Raw genomic sequence first — 18,394 nt, forward strand, 5'->3', positions numbered from 1 at the left:
GTCCTTCTTCATTCCTTTCCCAGATTTTGCCCCATATCCAATTTTAGGCAGTTTCTGTTCATATCAATTAAATGAACAGTTCTCTTTCTCTCTCTCTCCCTCACCTTCTAAACTCTTAACATAGAAAACCTCCCTTAGGGTCTATCCCTCCCAAATCATGGAGGAATTATAAAAACAAACCATCTTCTATGAGACAAATACTTTATTATAATTTAAAACACAGTACTATGAAACACTGGATACAGTGTTTAATAAGAAAAGGGAATATAAGAGAAGGGGGAAGAAATGTGTGGGAAATATCAGAAAGGGAGACAGAACGTAAAGACTGCTAACTCTGGGAAACGAACTAGGGGTGGTAGAAGGGGAGGAGGGCGGGGGGGTGGGAGTGAATGGGTGACGGGTACTGGGGGTTATTCAGTATGTTAGTAAATTGAACACCAATAAAAAATAAATTAAAAAAAAAGAAAAGAAAAGGGCAAAAAAAAAAAAAAAGAAAAGGGCCAATGCTTGTGGCATTTAAAATTATGCTTATTTTTCTGCTGGAGATTTATCCCAAAGATACAGATGCAGTGAAACGCTGGGACACCTGCACCCCAATGTTTATAGCTGCAGTGTCCACAATAGCCAAACTGTGGAAGGAGCCTCGGTGTCCATTGAAAGATGAATGGATAAAGAAGTAGTGGTCCATATAAACAATGGAATATTACTCAGCCATTAGAAATGACAAATCAGGCAACCCGGGTGGCTCTGTGGTTTAGTGCCACCTTCAGCCCAGGGTGTAATCCTGGAGACCCGGGTTCGAGTCCCTCATCAGGCTCCCTGCATGGAGCCTGCTTCTCCCTCTGCCTGTGTCTCTGTCTCTCTCTCTCTCTCTCTCTCTCTCTCTCTCCCCCTGCATGAATAAATAAAACCTAAAAGAAAAGAAGAAGAAAAGGAAGGAAAGAAGAAAGAAAGAAAGAAAGAAAGAAAGAAAGAAAGAAAGAGAAAGAAAGGAAGGAAGAAAAAGAAAAAGAAAGAAAGAAAGAAAGAAAGAAAGAAAGAAAGAAAGAAAGAAAGAAAGAAAGAAAGAAAGAAAGAAAGAAAGAAAGAAAGAAAGAAAGAAAGAAAGAAAGAAAGAAAGAAAGAAAGAAAGAAAGAAAGGACAAATACCCACCATTTGCTTTGACGTGGATGGAACTGGAGGGTATTATGCTGAGTGAAGTAAGCCAATCGGAGAAGGACAAACATTGTATGGTCTCATTCATTCAGGGAATATAAAAAATAGTGAAAGGGAATAAAGGGGAAAGGAGAGAAAATGAGTGGGTAATATCAATGAGGGTGACAAAACATGAGAGACACCTAACTCTGGGAAATGAATAAGAGGTAGTGGAAGGGGGAGCGGGCGGGGTATGGGGTGCCTGGGTGACGGGCACTGAGGGGGGCACTTGATGGGATGAGCACTGGGTATTTTGCTATATGTTGGCAAATCGAACTCCAATAAAAAATATACAAAAAAACCCATTATGCTTATTTTTGTTTATCCTTACGGTGAAAGAGAGGAAAGTCTTCCATTGCTTGTCCATTCAAGAGGAACCCTGTGCATCATTAACAAGACAAGCCCACGTGATGCTGCCCTCCAGTCCTCAGGTAGATAACATGTCCTGTGATGGAGCTAATGGGATGGACTTCATCATACGGGGTCAAGAACAAGAGATCATGACAACTATCCCATGTAAGGAGGGCAAACAATTTGGAGGAAAACAAACACCAAGCATGCAACCATCTCTTGTGGGTGTGGATATTTTCATATACTTGAAACCCTGGAACAGTCCGAGGGACACAGGAGTTCAGTCACATTCCTCACCATCATAATTCCTCCAACTGTCAGGTGATTAGGAGATCGAATTTTCTCTGGATGATTTCTTTAAGGCATACTAGAGCTCCTTATATTGAAGGCTGAAAAACATTGGGCTGAGAAAGGGGGTGAAGACTGTAGGTGGTGGCCATCAGAGTGTTACTGTCCATAGAAATGGGTCCACGGGCTGGAGCTAGATAGTGGAGGCAAAAACATATTGCACAATGACCACAGTGAGGTGGGAGACACAAGTGGAGATGGTCTTATGCCTGCCCTCAGCAGACGGAGTCCAATACCATGGGCACGATGAAGACACAGGAGAGGACAATGAGGCATAAACAGCCCATCACGGCTGTGACACACACCAGGGCCACTCCCAAGGTGACAGATGATGTCTCCTTCCCACAGGCCAACTTTAGGAGGGAAAGCATGAGGCTGGAAAAATGGTGGATCACATTAGACCCACAGAAGGTGAGGTGAAAACCTGTCAGGGTCACCATCATCCCCATGATTGAGCCACCAGCCCAACATCAGAACACACAATGGCACAGCCATGAGGACTCATGAGCATGTTGTGGTGCTCTGGGTGGCAGATGGCCACATGCTGATCATTGCCCATGGTTATGAACAGAAAGGAGTGCTATACGTCCTCATAGCACTTTGCCGTCATTTACTCATTCATATAGTCAAGAAATGTTTTGAAGACTTATTTTATATGGAAATATTCTAGGTGCTGGGATCCAGCAATATCAAAGGCTAGATCTCTGTCCTCTCCTATCTATGCTATGGTCCACTGAGGGAAGCTGTCATATAACCAAGATGATAGCAGAGTGGTCACAGGTGTTTGGGGACAGCCTAGGGATCTGGAAAAGCTAAGTGTGGGTCACAGACACAACCTGGGATTAGGAGACTTTGAAATTGGTGGTGTCTGCAGGAAAATCTGGAGGGTGAGTAGGTATGCTTCAGGTGAGATAGGCAGGTGGAAGAGACATTTGCAGACAGGTGGGAGAGCAGAACAAAGGCTCAGGGTGACAGAGATATGGTGCATTTGGCACAATGATATGTTCAGTGTGCCCTAGAGAGGGTAGGTGGCTGAGGCAGGTCTGTAATATGAAGGCAAACAAGTAGGAAGGGCAAGAGCATGCAAGACCATTGTGTCCACTTGAGGAGTTTGTTCTAAGGGCCATGGGGACCCCTAAATGTTTTTTAAATGCATGGAAGAAAGATCTGTATTCCATTGTATGAACATAATTAAGAATGTTTCCTGTTAGGGCTTCCTGTGAATGGTGCTCTTATGACATGTAGTGCTTGTCTTTTAGTGGATTAATACTTATGTGTTATGTTGGGACTGTAGTTAGCTGTGTAAATACCAACTCATAGGGCATACCTATGTTCAGCTTGAATAAATACCTCCACACAGTTTTCCAAAGTGTTTGTACCAAGAGGTACATTTTAGTCATAATCAGCATGGTCAGACTCCTGTTTGTAGAGACACCCCCCCCCCCCGTCTGGTGAGGGATGCAGGCTGCTGAGAGCAGGTAAGGTGGGCAGATGCAGGAAGAGATGGGGAGAGGTGTTGGGGCACCCTGGATGGCATCCTGAGGTTGACTTCAGAGGTAGAATGAACAGTGTTGTTGACTGGACAGAGGGAGACAGGAAGTGAGCTGTGTCTACTTCTAACTCTCAAAACACCAAATGGATGAGTTCTTTCCAAAGCAATGACCAAATCTCCAGCTACCCAGACACCACCTTGGTGTCCTATAATTCTGTTCAATACTGACACTTACTACCTCGAGATGCCAGTCACAAGTATTGGGTGCCCAGGGTACTTGCACTTCTGTCTGAAATGGATACAAATGTGAGGATTTCCAAATTCCCTCTTTCAGTTTGGATACTTGACTAGAATGAGTTACAGAAATCAGGAAAATGTCACACTTACTCTCTCAGGTTTATTATGAAAGACAACTCAGGAACGGCCAGAAGAGAGATGCATCCTGCAAGGTATAGAGGAAGGAGTGAGGAATCTCCATGCCCTCTCTGGACATGCCACCCTCCTAGCACCTCCATGTGTTCAGCAACTGCTAAGGTCTCTGAATTCCATCTTCAGGGAGTTTTTTATAGAGGTTTTATTACACAGATGTAATTGATTAAATCATTGGTCATGAGTTTTGAATATTGATCTGTAGTCCCTCTCCCCTCCTAATCACTCCTTGTTAGATCTGGTGAGCAGCCTCCTTTCTAAAATTATCCTGGGCTCCCAGCCACCACTCATCTCATTAGAATACAAAAGCCACTATTATCACTCCTGAGTCAAGGGCTCAGGGGCTGTGTCTCAGAAACTGGACTAAGACCAAGTGTTTTGTTATAGCCCAAGGATGAACAGACTAATGTGGGCTCTCTGGCTTGGACCACCAGGCCAACAGGGATAGGGAAGAACTGACCACAAGGAGAGGCGGGGCTGGACTGTTTGGCCACTTCCATTGAGCAAGAGACACCACTCTCTGAGACCCAGCTCTAAACTGCCCTTATTGCAGGAAGCCTTCCAGCTGCCTTGACCTCAGGGCAGAGTCCTGGTTTCTCACTCTGGGATGCTCAGCTCCTGCCTTCCCTCTGACCCTGCCTTGACCCAAGGGGGACTAATCCAGCATCTAATCCACCTCTACCTCCCCCAAGACTGAGAGTCCCTAGTCTCTAATCCTCTGGGCAGAGAGAGACAGCAGGGAACCTTGGCTGTGTTGGAGTGTTGGAGGAAGGTGTACAGGCAGCAGGTCCCTGGAGGCCTTGTGATGATCCTTCTGGCCTCTCCAGACCCTGAGGGCAGCCCTTGCAGGTTGGTGTCCCAGAGATCCCCTGGGGAGCAGCCTGCTGGGAAGCTACAGCCAGGTTAAAGCACACAGCATCAGTTCCAGGAGCCCTGAGGTCTGGCCCCACACCTGCCCCTGTGTGCTGCTGACAGCATCAGGCAGGAGAGCTTTTCTATTCTTCCCTGCTGGCTGCTTCCTGGAAGAGGCAGCCCAGGCTGAGGGGGACCAGGAAGCAAAGGGTAGGTTGTAATACTTCGACAGTCGTGGGGATTCAGACCCAAACTGGGGGAGGAGACAGGATGTGGGACAAAGGACAGAAGACAGGATCTTAGTCTAGGGCTGTTGGGACATCTTCTCAGGGTGCCCACTCTGGGTCTTGAGTTCTTCACCTAGCCTAGTGTCCTTGCAGCCTCTATATCAATGGCTCTTAGCCCAGGCTGAACATGTACTACAGGAAACATGTGCACATCACTGGAGACAGTTTTGGTTGTCATGACTCAGGTGGGGTACGGGTGTACTGGCATCTGGTGGGATGAGGCCAGGGATGCTGTTGACCATTGTTAAATGCACAGGACAGCCACCATCCCCAGAGAATGATCTGGTCCAAATGCAGCATGTATACAAATACTGAAGATCAAAAATATTGCTCCTGGTGTGTATCTTGTCTGTGCTATTGTGTCCTGACTTAGGTGAAGGTGGCATTTGCTGACCTGGAGAGTATCCTTGTGGGGAGGCACAAGAGTGAGTGCAGTGGATGCACACCTGTGTGTGAGCTCAGCCCCTGTGTGTGAGCCATCAGCCCCTGTGTGTGAGCCATCCTCTGTGACACCAGAGAAGACAGAACTGTCTCCTGCACCTGTCAGAGGAGATGGGGGAGCCAGCGCAGAGCACTGCTGCCACTCTGCCGAGCAGGACGTGGGAAGACAGACTCTAAGGGTGAGGCAGGGGCTAGGTGAGAGGGTGGAGGTTGGACCAACCATTCCTGGAATTGTGTTGTCAGGTTACCAGAGGTAGTAAGGGCTCCTCTGGGGCCAGAGACCATGAGTTTAGAATGGGGCCAACTGGTGTCACGTGGAACAGATGGATGACATCCACGCACCTTGGAAAAGATGTCAAATTCAGTGATAACTACTCAGATTAGGTAAACATGGGGCCCCTTCTGTGAATCCTCGTGGACCTTCTAAAGACAGGGCTCCGCTTACTCCCATGTTTCATTTAAGGAGAGGAGGCTCAGAGCTGGAACCTTCTTTCTCAGAAACACACAGAAAAGCTGGGACTTGAAGCCTCGCTCTGATGACTGCACACTGGGTGCGTGTTTTAGACAATTGTCTCTGGAAGCCCAAGTGGAGTGGGAGCAGAGGAGGAGCCCGGGGAAGTGAGCAGTGCAGGGGAGGGAGGTGGAGCCACACAGATGGAGAGAAGCAGGGCCCAGGGGCAGCTATTTATGCCACCCTGTTTCCCTCTAGTTTCAACAACCATTCTAACACACTGAAAGCACGCTCTTTGATAGGTATATGCTCTTGTAGAGAGGTGTTGTTTCTCTGTGCATCTGTATGTTGTAAATTCTCTTCTTCCTTTTTTACTTTCATAGAAAATTGGTTAATTTTGGATCTTATAGAAAAGTTTTAGGTTGACCGAAAAACACATACCTCCTTTTCCCTGCATACTGCTTCCTCTTTTACCTTTTGTGCTACTGTGGTGCATTTGTCCCAGTTGGGAACCAATATGGATACATTATTATGAACTCAGCCCACAGGTTATTTTAGCTGACTGTGTCGCACATTCTGTAGGTTTTGACAAATGTATAGTGACATGCATATACTGTTGCAGCATCATCCAGAATAGTTTCAGGTGCTCTATATTCCATGTGCCCAAGTAGAATTATGCTAGAGCGCTCATCTGGTTTTTGCTTCATTCACTCACTATTATTTTAAGAGTCATTTATGGTCTCATTCATTTGGGGAATATAAATAATAGTGAAAGGGAATATAAGGGAAGGGAGAAGAAATAGGTAGGAAATATCAGAAAGGGAGACAGAACATGGAAGACTCCTAACTCTGGGAAACGAACTAAAGGTGGTGGAAGGGGAGGAGGGCGGGGGGTGGGGGTGACTGGGTGGCGGGCACTGAGGGGGGCACTTGACGGGATGAGCACTGGGTGTTATTCTGTATGTTGGCAAATTGAACACCAATAAAAAAATAAATTTATTATTTTTTTAAAGAGTCATTTATGCTGCTGCGAGTGCATGAAACTAGTACCTGGGGCTCCAGGGTTTGCTCCAGCCCATGTGACCTGCCATCTTCCCAGTTATGGTGCCCAAGCAGCCTTGTCCATTTCTCCACTACAGGCAGTTACGGAACCATCCTCTGATAGGTCCCTTCTGCAGATGTGAGCAATGGAGATAGATGCTGGAGCCCTGTGCTGGTGCACTTAGCAGATGAACTGTTAATTTTCCCCACCTGGCTCTCACAGGCAGTGCACAAATATTGCTTTCTCCCCAGATCCTGATCAGCACTGGGCACTTTCTAATTTGGGGCATTGAATAGGTCTACACTGAATTCCCACTGCATTTCCTTTTCTTTCTCTCATTCCTTTCCTCCCTCTCTCTTTTTTTTTCTTATTAGCGTGTTTTCCTTGACTGTGCTACACCCTCTGTGAGTTCTCTGCTCACACCTTTGCTCATTTCTGTATTGAGCTTCCTACTTGTAGAGGTAACTGGCTTCTTCTACATCACATTCCCTGGTCAATTGTGGACCATTAAAATGAACTTTCCCCACCTTTCCATCTCCTGTTAACTGAATCCAGGGTATCTTTTGTTGAACAAAAACTCTTTGTGTTGGTGTTTTTGTTCCTTCACAATCAACCAGTGTTTGTGCTTCTTAAGTTTAAGATGTCGTCTCCACTCCTAGGTCATCAAAATGATTTTCCTACACCTTCTCCTATTAACTTCTCAGTCCTATTTCAAATTCATTCTTGAATCCTGGAATCCTTGTTTGTGTGTGGTCTTAGGCAGAAGTTCAGATTGACTTTGCTTCATGAAAGGACAGTTTTCCCACCACAAACTCCTAGACAGTCCACCTATTCCCTTTGATCTGTGCTTCCACCACCTTTATCACATGTTAAGCTGTGAATCATGCAGGGATATTTTCTGAGTATCCAATCAATTTGGTCAGTGTCTTTTCTGTTTCAGGGTCACACTGAGAGATGACTATGATGTGTATAATGCCTGTAATGAGTCTTATATCTGCCAGAACATTTCTCTCCCATCGACTTCATTTTTAGAAGAGTAGTATAGTTTTGCAGTAACTTTGCTTTTCAGAAGGAATTTAAGGAAACTTTTGTGAAATGTACACTTGATTCCCTGGAACTGTAAAGGCAGCTGCCTGATGATATAATTTGAGGAAGAAGTGTCATCATTACCATATTCGCTGACCACATCTGAGAGTATAGATTTTTCTCCATGTATTCAAATCAACTTCTAAATTTTTATTAATGGTTAAATTTTCTGAATTTGGAAGTACTGTATGTGATTGATTGAATCCTAGATATTTTATAACAGAGACTTCCAAAGTGTGATGGAGGACCCTGTCGTCCCAGAGATCCTTTCTGGGGACCATCAGGTCCTCAGTTTTCCAATGAAGATGAGGATGTATTTTTGTCATATCCTTCAACTAAAATCCCGTGTTGCCACAGGCTGAGTACATATAAACATTGTCTTGTGTTCCAGCCAGCCAGCTTGACTGCACCTAAAATCGCATATTTTCAGAGAATCTCAGTGTTAATTTCTAAGATGGTAAACATGGGGAGTGATAATGCACCCAAACAAAAGTTCATTAGAGGCTCAAATTTTCTTGAGTACAAAGATATTGCCAGACCAAATGCTAGAGAATGTTTCTTTATACTTTGTGTCACTATTGGGAATGGTATCTTCCTTACTTAAAATTCATATTCTGAATGATTACTACTGTTGTAATTCTATGAGAAATAACTGGTTTTTGGACGTGGATCTAATATTTGCAGCTCTGTGCTCTCTCTTGCTGTGATATGTTATGTCTTTATTCTTTTCCTTTTCTAGATGGATGAGCAGGTCTCTTCCCTTCCAATGGTTACACACCTACTTTCTCTTTCTTTCCTTATAACACCGTTCACAGCTTTCGGTTCCATGCTAAAGAACAGCAGAAACAGTGAGTACCCTTGTCATTCACCCAGCCCAGTCCTAACACAATGCATCTAATGTTTACCCATTTCACATATTTCCTATTGTTCAAACACAATATTGTTATATAGATTCATGATCTTTCTGCCGGTCCCCTCATTCCCTCTGTGATCTCAGCAGATGCAGCATCCGTGGCTGGCCAGAACTATAGCATGGTGTCTGAATTCATCCTCGTGGGCTTCTCCACCTTCCCACAGCATCTCCTGCCTGCCTTCTTTCTGTTCTACTTGCTGATGTACCTGTTCACGCTGTTGGGGAACCTGCTCATCATGGCTACTGTCTGGAGTGAGCGCAGCCTGCACACGCCCATGTACCTCTTCCTGTGTGCCCTGTCCACCTCTGAGATTCTGTTCACTGTTGCCGTCACCCGCCGCATGCTGGTTGACATGCTCTCCAGCCACCACTCCATCACCTTTGTGGCCTGTGCCACCCAGATGTTCTTCTCCTTCATGTTCGGCTTCACCCATTCCTTCTTGCTTATGATCATGGGTTATGACCGCTATGTGGCCATCCGCCACCCCCTACGCTACAACGTGCTCATGAGCATCCGCACCTGTGCCCGTTTGGTGTCCTGGACCTGGGCTAGTGGCTCAGTCATGGGGATGATGGTGACCCTGATAGTTTTTCACCTCACCTTCTGTGGGTCTAATATGATCTACCATTTTGGCTGCCATGTGTTTTCCCTCTTAAAGTTGGCCTGTGGGAAGGAGACATCCTCGGTTACATTGGGTGTGATCCTCGTGTGTGTCTCAGCTCTGATGGGCTGTTTATTCCTCATCGTCCTCTCTTATGTTTTCATCGTGGCTGCCATATTAAGGATCCCCTCTGCTGAGGGCAGACACAAGACCTTCTCCACGTGTGTCTCCCACCTCACTGTGGTCATTGTGCACTATGGTTTTGCCTCCATTATCTACCTCAAGCCCAGGAGCTCTATGGACAGTAACACCCTGATAGCCACCACCTATACAGTCTTCACCCCATTTCTCAGCCCAATCATTTTCAGCCTCAGGAATAAGGAGCTCAAGAATGCCATAAAGAAAAGCTTCCAGAGAAAATTCAGTCCCCTAGGCTCCTGATAGTATGTTTGTTTGGTGGTAAGGAAATATGATAGCAGGACTGGAATAATAATGACTCTACCTGGGATCCCTGGGTGGCGCAGCGGTTTGGCGCCTGCCTTTGGCCCAGGGCGCGATCCTGGAGACCCGGGATCGAATCCCACATCGGGCTCCCGGTGCATGGAGCCTGCTTCTCCCTCTGCCTGTGTCTCTGCGCCTCTCTCTCTCTCTGTGTGTGTGACTATCATAAATAAATAAAAATTAAAAAAAATAAAAAAAATAATGACTCTACCTAAGACTGTTGTAGAAATTTAGTATATAAAAATACTGAATAGGTATTGTTGGATGATCTATAGGTGGTAGATGCATCGTAGGTGTTTTTTTCTTTCAATTTGCTTGCCGCTCTTTTGATCATCCTCCCTCATTCTTGAACCATGTGATGAAGTGCACCCCATAAGCTTTGTCTAAGAATGTGTTATCTACTAATGGGCCGTGGGGACCATCATATGGATGTGTCTGGACACTGATACACTGGGCTCTTCTTGCATAGGCAAGGAGGGCAGACACTCCTCTTCCACGGTAAGGATAAACAAAAATAATCATAATAATAAATGCCACCAGCATTGGGGCTTTTCTTATCAGGTACTGTGTCCAGCACTGTATAAGTATTATCTTTTATTATAACAAATGCACAAGAGAAAATAAACTCTTACTCTCCAAGAATATGACTGACTCTTGTATAGTTCCTGCTGTCTTTGGAGAAGGTAAACCCTAAGGAAATTTCTGTGTTGGTCTGAGTTGAGTGAAGGATGTCTCAATGTGAAGTAAAGAGAAAGAGGGAGGGAGGGAGAGGGAAAAAGCAGAGGGAGGAGAGGGCTCCGTGTTGGGACAAGAACATACAGAATATTAAAGGTGTGTTGCTTCCTGACTTCTTATGGAAATCGCATTCCCTTCTTCTCCACATTACTTTCAGGAAATCATCAAGTCCTCATTCCTGTGTTTCCTTGAATCTATCTGGGGGATGTGTTGTAGGCACAGTGCTATCTCAAACGGCACAAAAGGGGTCAAGAGTATGGATACCCCTATCATGCAGGTGAGAAATGTTGGTGCAGGTCATACAACACCTGAATGAAGGGGTCACACGAAATGTTCTGTCTGTCTGATTCCCATGTGGGGGTGTGGAAAAGCTTATATCTGAGGATCAAGAAGAGAACCTACTGTGGATCTGCACTATTACTCAATGGTGGGACCAGATATTGGAGCTGGAAGCAGATGTGTGGAAACACTAAACCTAGAGCCACCAGTCATCTCACAAGCATACAAAAACTCTCTGATCATATGGTCAGGAAACAAAGACAACATAGGAGACCAAAAATATTGTTTGATTATATTACAGACAGGCATATGTTAATGTGGACTCTCTGGCTTAGACCACCAGGCCACCAGGGATAGAGAAGAACTGACCACAAGGAGAGGTGGGGCTGGACTGTTTGGCCACTTCCATTTACCAAGGGAAATCACTCTCTGAGATCCAGCTCTAAACTACCCTTATTGTGGGAAGCCTTCCAGTTGCCTTGACCCCAGGGCAGAGCTCAGCTCCTATCTTCCCTCTGATACTGCTTTGACCCAAAGGGGACTAATCCAGCATGTAATCCATCCCTATCTCCCCCAAGACTGGGAGTCCCAGTCCTCAGTGGGGGCTGGGGCTCTCTGGGCAGAGCGAGACAGCAGGGAACCTTGGTTGTGTTGGAGTGTTGGAGGAAGGAGTAGAGGCAGTAGGTCCCTGGAGGCCCTCTGATGATCCTCTTGGCCTCTCCAGACCCTGAGGGCAGCCCTTGTAGGTTGGTGTCCCAGGGAGCCCCTGGGGAGCAGCCTGCTGGCAAGCTGCAACAGGGCTAAAAGCACACAGCATCAGTTCCAGGAGCCCTGAGGTCTGGCCCCACACCTGCCCCTGTGTGCTGCTGACAGCATCAGGCAGGAGAGCTTCTTCTGTTCTCCCCCACTGGCTGCTTCCTGGAACAGGCAGCCCAGGCTAAGGGGGACCAGGAGGCCACAGGGTAGGTGGCAATACTCGGAGTTGTGGGGAGCAAGGCCCATCTCAGGATGGGGACAGGGTTTAGGAGAAGGATCACTAGACAGGCTCTCAGCCTTGGGCACCTGCTATGTGTGGGGGAGGTGGGAGTGGGGTCTTCTCAGGTTGTGCATTCTGGGGCTTGGATTCTTCACCCAGCCTACTGCCCTTTGCATCTTCTAAGTCAGCATTCTTGTTTGGGCCTGAATCTGTCCCCGTTCTCCTGAAGTGTTTCTATATGTGTGGAGGAACTTTTGGATGTCACATTTCATGGAGAGGGAAGGGATGCTACTGGCATCTGGTGGGTTGAGGCCTGATAAAGGTTGTCCAATCTGGTATCGGTGTGGTGCATTTGTCCCAGTTGGTAAACCAGTTAATTATTATTAACTCAGCCCACAGGTTACATTAGGAGTTCACTGTCTGTGTTGCATAATCTGTGGGTTTGGACAAATGTATAGTGACATGTAGATACTGTTACAGCATCATCCAGAATAATTTCAGGTGCTCTAGTTGTCATGTGCCCAAATGGAATTACGCTGGAGTGTTCATCTGCTTTTGCTTCATTCACTGAAGATCATTTTACAGGTTCATTTATGCTGCCATGTGTGCATTGAACTGCTGCCTGGGGCTCTGCTGTTTGCATTCAGCCCACGTGACTTGCCCTCTTCCCAATTTCGATTCCCAGACAGGCTTGTCCATTTCCCCACTACAGGCAATGCTACAGAACCATCCTCCGACTTGCTCCCTTCAGACAGGTGGGACAATGGAGGTAGATGGTCCCGAGCACATGTCTGGTGCACACAGCCCATATGGTCTATGCTTCTCCATTCTCGGTTCTCACCAGCATCCCTGAGAAGTGCTTTCTCCACATATTTCCACCTGCATTGGGCATTTTCTAATCCAGGAAAATGAAGAGGTATATAGTGAGTCAATGGCCATTTCTTAAGGCCTTTTCTTGTCTTAAAACCTTCCTTTTGTGTGTCTGTGTGCCTCCTCATGTGACTCTCTGCTCATGTCCTTGGCTCATTTTTCTATTGAGACCTCTCCTCCTTAGTGTCACTGGTTTCGTATTTATTTTAGATAGGTTTTTTTTCTTTGCATTTTCTTTTTTTAATAATAAATTTATTTTTTATTGGTGTTCAATTTGCCAACATTCAGAATAACACCCAGTGCTCATCCCGTCAAGTGCCCCTCTCAGTGCCTGTCACCCATTCACCCCCATCCCCCGCCCTCCTCCCCTTCCACCACCCCTAGTTCGTTTCCCAGAGTTAGGAGTCTCCCATGTTCTGTCTCCCTTTCTGATATTTCCTAAGACAATTTTCAGCAATGCAAAGGCTCTTTCCCCAATTTACATACTTATTCATGGATCTGAGATGTTTTTTGTTGAACACATTTTTGGGCGGGAGTTTCCATATTTGTTTCTTTTTCAACCAGTTAACATTTATCTCCAGAGAATGGCATCAGCACTTACAGAAGATATGCTTACGAAATTCAAATATTTCTTTATACATAAAATGTGCATATGCACATTTCATGCATTTTAAAGTTTTTATTTGAATCCAGCTAATTAACTGGGCAATATAGTTTTAGCAATATTAGTTTTAGGTTTACAATACAGTGATTCAGCACTTCCATACAACACCCGCTGCTCACCACATTAAGTGCCCTCCTTAATCCCCATCACTTAATTTCCCCCATCCTCTACCCTTCTTCCTTCTTTTAACCAACAGTTTCTCTCTGCAGTTAAAAGTATCTTTTTTTTTCTTTTTTTTTTTTTTCAGTTAAAAGTATCTTTCTTGGCTTGACTCTCACTATCTTTTTTTTTCCCTTTTGCTCCGTTTTTTGTTTCTTAAATGCCCTATATGAGTGAAATCATATGGTCTTGGTCTTTCTGTAACTGGAGTATTTCACTTAGCACAATACTCTCTAGGTCCATCCATGTTGTTGCAAATAGCGAGAGTTCATTATTTTTATGGCTGAGTAATATTCCATTGTGTATATAAACCACATCTTCTTTACCCAACACTTGAGCTGTTATCATAATTTGGCTATTGAAGATAAAGATGCTATAAGCATCAGGGTGCATATATCCCTTTGAATTGGTATTTTTGAATTCTTTGGGTAAATATGTAGTAGTGTAATTGCTGAATATAGGGTAGCTCTATTTTTAACTTTTTGAGGAATCTCCATACTGTTTTCCAAAGTGACACCAGTTCGCATTCCTACCAACAGTGTAAGAGGGTTCCCCTTTCTCCACATCACCTTAATGTTTGTGTGTTTGAGCTTTGAATAAGAAGCCCTTCTTTACTCCGAGATCACAAAGTTATTCTCCTACACCTTCTCCTATTAACTTTATATTTCATTTTATGTGTGAAAGCCATCTAGTTTGGGTGTGGTCTTAGGAATTCAGATTTGCACCACTTCATAAAATGGCCAGTTTTTCCACCACAAACCAGTAAATAAATAATTTTTTTCTGTCTGACTTCTGCTTCCATCTTTATCATCTAGTAGGTTTTAAATCAGGCAGGGATATTTTCTGAGATATCCAATCAGCGTGATCCATGTATCATACATATCATACATGTCTATTTCATTGTCACACTTTCTTAAAAAATGATTCTGAGTCTACAGTGAGTCTCAATACTGGGAAGGATAGCTCTTGGTCTCTCCTGTGTACTCCATTTCTAGAAGACCAGTATAGCTTTTCACTGACTTTATCTTTCAGAAAAAATTTAAAATAATTCTTAAATTTAACTTCTTAAATTGTAAATGCAGTTGCACTGAATATAACTTGGGGAAGAACTGACATAATTTCTATATTAACTCATCCTGTCCAAGAGAACACATTGGCTTCCGTGTTTTCCATGTATCCAGACTTCTTCTGCATATCTACCAGTGGTTAAAATTTCTATCCTTGGAGGTATTGCATATGTTTTGGTTAATTCCTAGATATCTTAAACCAGAGGCTTTCAAAGTGTAATATGAGGGCCCTGGGGTCCCAGATATTCTTTCTAGGGACCATCAGGTTCTCATTTTTCTAATGAAGGTGAGGATGTATTTTTGTCATATGTTTCAACTGAAAACCACATAATGCCACAGGCTGAATGAAGAAGCAGACACAAGCATCATCTTATCTTCCATCCACCCAGAATTTGGACAAACTTGCTAAAATTTAAAATAAAGTCACACTCCTCACTAAATGATTTTTTTTAATGCAGTTACCTTCCTAAAATGTTACTTATATTAACATGAATTGATTGTTCTTTAAGGTTGAATAAAAGGGGGCAGCCCCAGTGGGGCAGCGGTTTAGCGCCGCCTGCGGCCCGGGGCGTGATCCTGGAGACCCAGAATCGAGTCCCACATCGGGCTTCCTGCATTGGAGCCTGCTTCTCCCTCTGCCTGTGTCTCTGCCTCTCTCTCACTCTCTCTGAATGAATAAATAAATAAATCTTAAAAAAAAAAAAAGGTTGAATAAAAGGTTGATTACTGTTCTGTAAAATGTGTTAATAACTAAATATTTTCAAAGAATCTCAGTTTTAATTACTAATATGGTAAGAATGAAGAATTGTAGCTCACTCAAACAAAAGCCCTCTAGGGGACTCAATAGATTTCTAATGTAAAGAAATCCTGAGCCCAAAATGTATGAGCACTATCTCCTCATAGTTTGTACCACTGATGGTGATGTTATCTTATGTTTTCCTTAAATTCTATCTTTAACATGATTATTATGGGTGTAATTCTATGGGAAATACTGTGAGTTTGGGATGCTGATCTAATTTTCTGCAGCTTGTGTTCTGTCTTTGCTCAAATAGACTCCACCTTCATTCTTTTACCTTTCTAGGTAGATGATCACATCTCTTCCCTTCCGATCCTGATATTCCTTCTAGTATATCTTCTCTCAAGCACCACTCTTGGCTTTCTGTTCCATGCTAATGAGCAGCAGAGGCAGTGAGTAAACTTGCATGTTCCTCATTCTAAAACAATGCATCCATAGTTTCCCACAAAATGTACTATTTGCTAGTTTTGCAGTACATATTCTTAGTTAGCTAAGAAAGTCCTAGTCGATTTCATGTTGAGAAGAAGCTTTTTAAAAATCTTTAAGATATGTGCACATTCATCTTAAGATGTGGTCTATGTATACAATGGAATATTCCTCAGCCATTAGAAACGACAAATACCCACCATTTGCTTCAACGTGGATGGAACTGGAGGGTATTATGCTGATTGAAATAAGTCAATCAGAGAAGGACAAACATTATAAGGTCTCATTCATTTGGGGAATATAAAAAATAGTGAAAGGGAATAAAGGGGAAAGGAGAGAAAATGAGTGGGAAATATCAGAGAGGGAGACAGAACATGAGAGACTGACTCCTAACTCTGGGAAACGAACAAGGGGTGGTAGAAAGGGAGGTGGGCGGGGGGTGGGGGTGACTGGGTGACGGGCACTAAGGGGGCACTTGATGGGATGAGCACTGGGTGTTATGCTATATGTTGGCAAATTGAACACCAACAAAAAATTTTTGAGTATAGCTGAAAAAAAAGATATGTGCACATAAAAAACATCATGCTGTATATCTAAAATAAGGCAAAGTTTTGTGTCAACTATATAGCAATTTTTAAAATCACAAGTAGGAATTGCACTTTTGTAATTCAGGACTGCTGCCTGAGTTGATATAATTATATGACATTGCCTTTTTAGTTTATTCATATGAATAATCACATGATAGGTTCTCTGATGTTGAATCATCCTTGTCTTTCATAAAATGAACCATGTACTTTCATTCCCTTTCTTCTTCTTTTTTTTTTTTTTCATTCCTTTTCTAGTCTCAGCAGATCCAGCATCCGTGGCTGGTCAGAACTATAGCATGGTGTCTGAATTCATCCTTGTGGGCTTCTCCACATTCTCAAGGCATCTCCTGCCTGTCTTCTTCCTGATTTACCTGCTGATGTACCTGTTCACGCTGCTGGGGAACCTGCTCATCATGGCTACTGTCTGGAGTGACCACAGCCTGCACACACCCATGTACCTCTTCCTGTGTGCCCTGTCCATCTCTGAGATTCTGTTCACTGTTACTGTCACCCCTCGCATGCTGGTTGACATACTCTCCAGCCACCACTCTATCACCTTTGTGGCCTGTGCCACCCAGATGTTCTTCTCCTTCACATTTGGCTTCACCCATTCCTTCTTGCTAACGATCATGGGCTATGACCGCTACGTGGCCATCTGCCACCCTCTGCGCTACAACGTGCTCATGAGCACCGACACCTGTGCTCGTCTGGTGTCTTGGACCTGGGCTGGTGGCTCAGTAATAGGGATGACGGTAACCCTGTTAGTTTTTCACCTCACCTTCTGTGGGTCTAATGTGATCCACCATTTTGTCTGCCATGTACTTTCCCTCCTAAAATTGGCCTGTGGGAATGAGACATCCTCTGTAACCTTGAGTGTGATCCTGGTGTGTCTCTCAGCCCTGATGGGCTGCTTATTCCTCATTATCCTCTCCTATGTCTTCATCATGTCCACCATATTGAGAATCCCCTCTGCTGAGGGCAGGCACAAGACCTTCTCCACGTGTGTCTCCCACCTCACTGTGGTCATTGTGCACTATGGTTTTGCCTCCATTATCTACCTCAAGCCCAAGAGCCTCCATTCCATGGACAGTAACACCCTGATGGCCACCACCTATACAGTCTTCACCCCGTTTCTCAGCCCAATCATCTTCAGCCTCAGGAATAAGGAGCTCAAGAATGCCATAAAGAAAAGCTTTCAGAGAAAATTCAGTCCCCTAGGCTCTTGATAGCATGTTTGGTGGTAAGGAAATATGATAGCAGGACTGGAATAATTATGACTCTACCTAAGATTGTTGTGGAAATTTAGTATATAAAAATACTGATTAGGAATTGTTGTATGCATCCATAGGTATTGAAGCAAGCTAGGTATTTGTTTTTCCCCCAATTGTTTGCCCCTCTCTTGCACAGGCTCTGTCTCTTGTTGACCCCATGTGATGAATTCCATCCCATTACCTCTTTCTAAGAATGTGTTATCTACCTATGGGCTAGTGGAGAGGCATCACATGGATGTGTCTGGGCACTGATGTCTGGGCATTCACCTTAAATGGAGGAGCAAGGAAGGACCTTCCCTTCTCCACCATAAGGATAAACAGAAATAAGCATCAACATTGGGGCTTTTCTTATCAGGCACTGTGTCCAGTGTTGTATGAGTATTATCTTTTAATTATAACAAATTCACAAGAAAAGATAAACTATTTGTCTCCAAGGAGATCGTTGACTGTTTATAGTTCCTCACTGTCTTTGGAGTGGATGGACCCTAAAGAGATTTCTATGTTGATCTGAGTTGAGTGAAGTACATCAGAATGTGAAGCAGATAAAGAGAAAGATGGAAAGACAGACAGACAA

The 18,394-nt window shown here is 44.2% G+C and overlaps 2 protein-coding genes and 1 pseudogene across 2 annotated transcripts; 2 read left to right on the plus strand and 1 right to left on the minus strand.

Moving 5' to 3' along the window:
• Positions 1-1,923: 1,923 nt before the first annotated feature.
• On the minus strand, positions 1,924-5,196 carry LOC144291106 (olfactory receptor 10H3-like; annotated as a pseudogene).
• Positions 5,197-8,991: 3,795 nt separating this feature from the next.
• LOC144289311 (olfactory receptor 10H4-like) lies at positions 8,992-9,930 on the plus strand. The gene has a single exon (XM_077857471.1). It carries the CDS (start codon positions 9,007-9,009, stop codon positions 9,928-9,930), a length of 924 nt encoding a protein of 307 aa, XP_077713597.1. The 5' UTR covers positions 8,992-9,006.
• A 6,900-nt stretch (positions 9,931-16,830) lies between these two features.
• On the plus strand, positions 16,831-17,775 carry LOC144289312 (olfactory receptor 10H4-like). Its single transcript, XM_077857472.1, has one exon. The coding sequence runs from the start codon at positions 16,846-16,848 to the stop codon at positions 17,773-17,775; it is 930 nt and encodes a 309-aa protein (XP_077713598.1). The 5' UTR covers positions 16,831-16,845.
• Positions 17,776-18,394: the final 619 nt, after the last annotated feature.

The sequence above is a fragment of the Canis aureus genome, chromosome 19 (assembly GCF_053574225.1).
Source record: "Canis aureus isolate CA01 chromosome 19, VMU_Caureus_v.1.0, whole genome shotgun sequence".
Classification (NCBI taxonomy): Eukaryota; Metazoa; Chordata; class Mammalia; order Carnivora; family Canidae; genus Canis; species Canis aureus.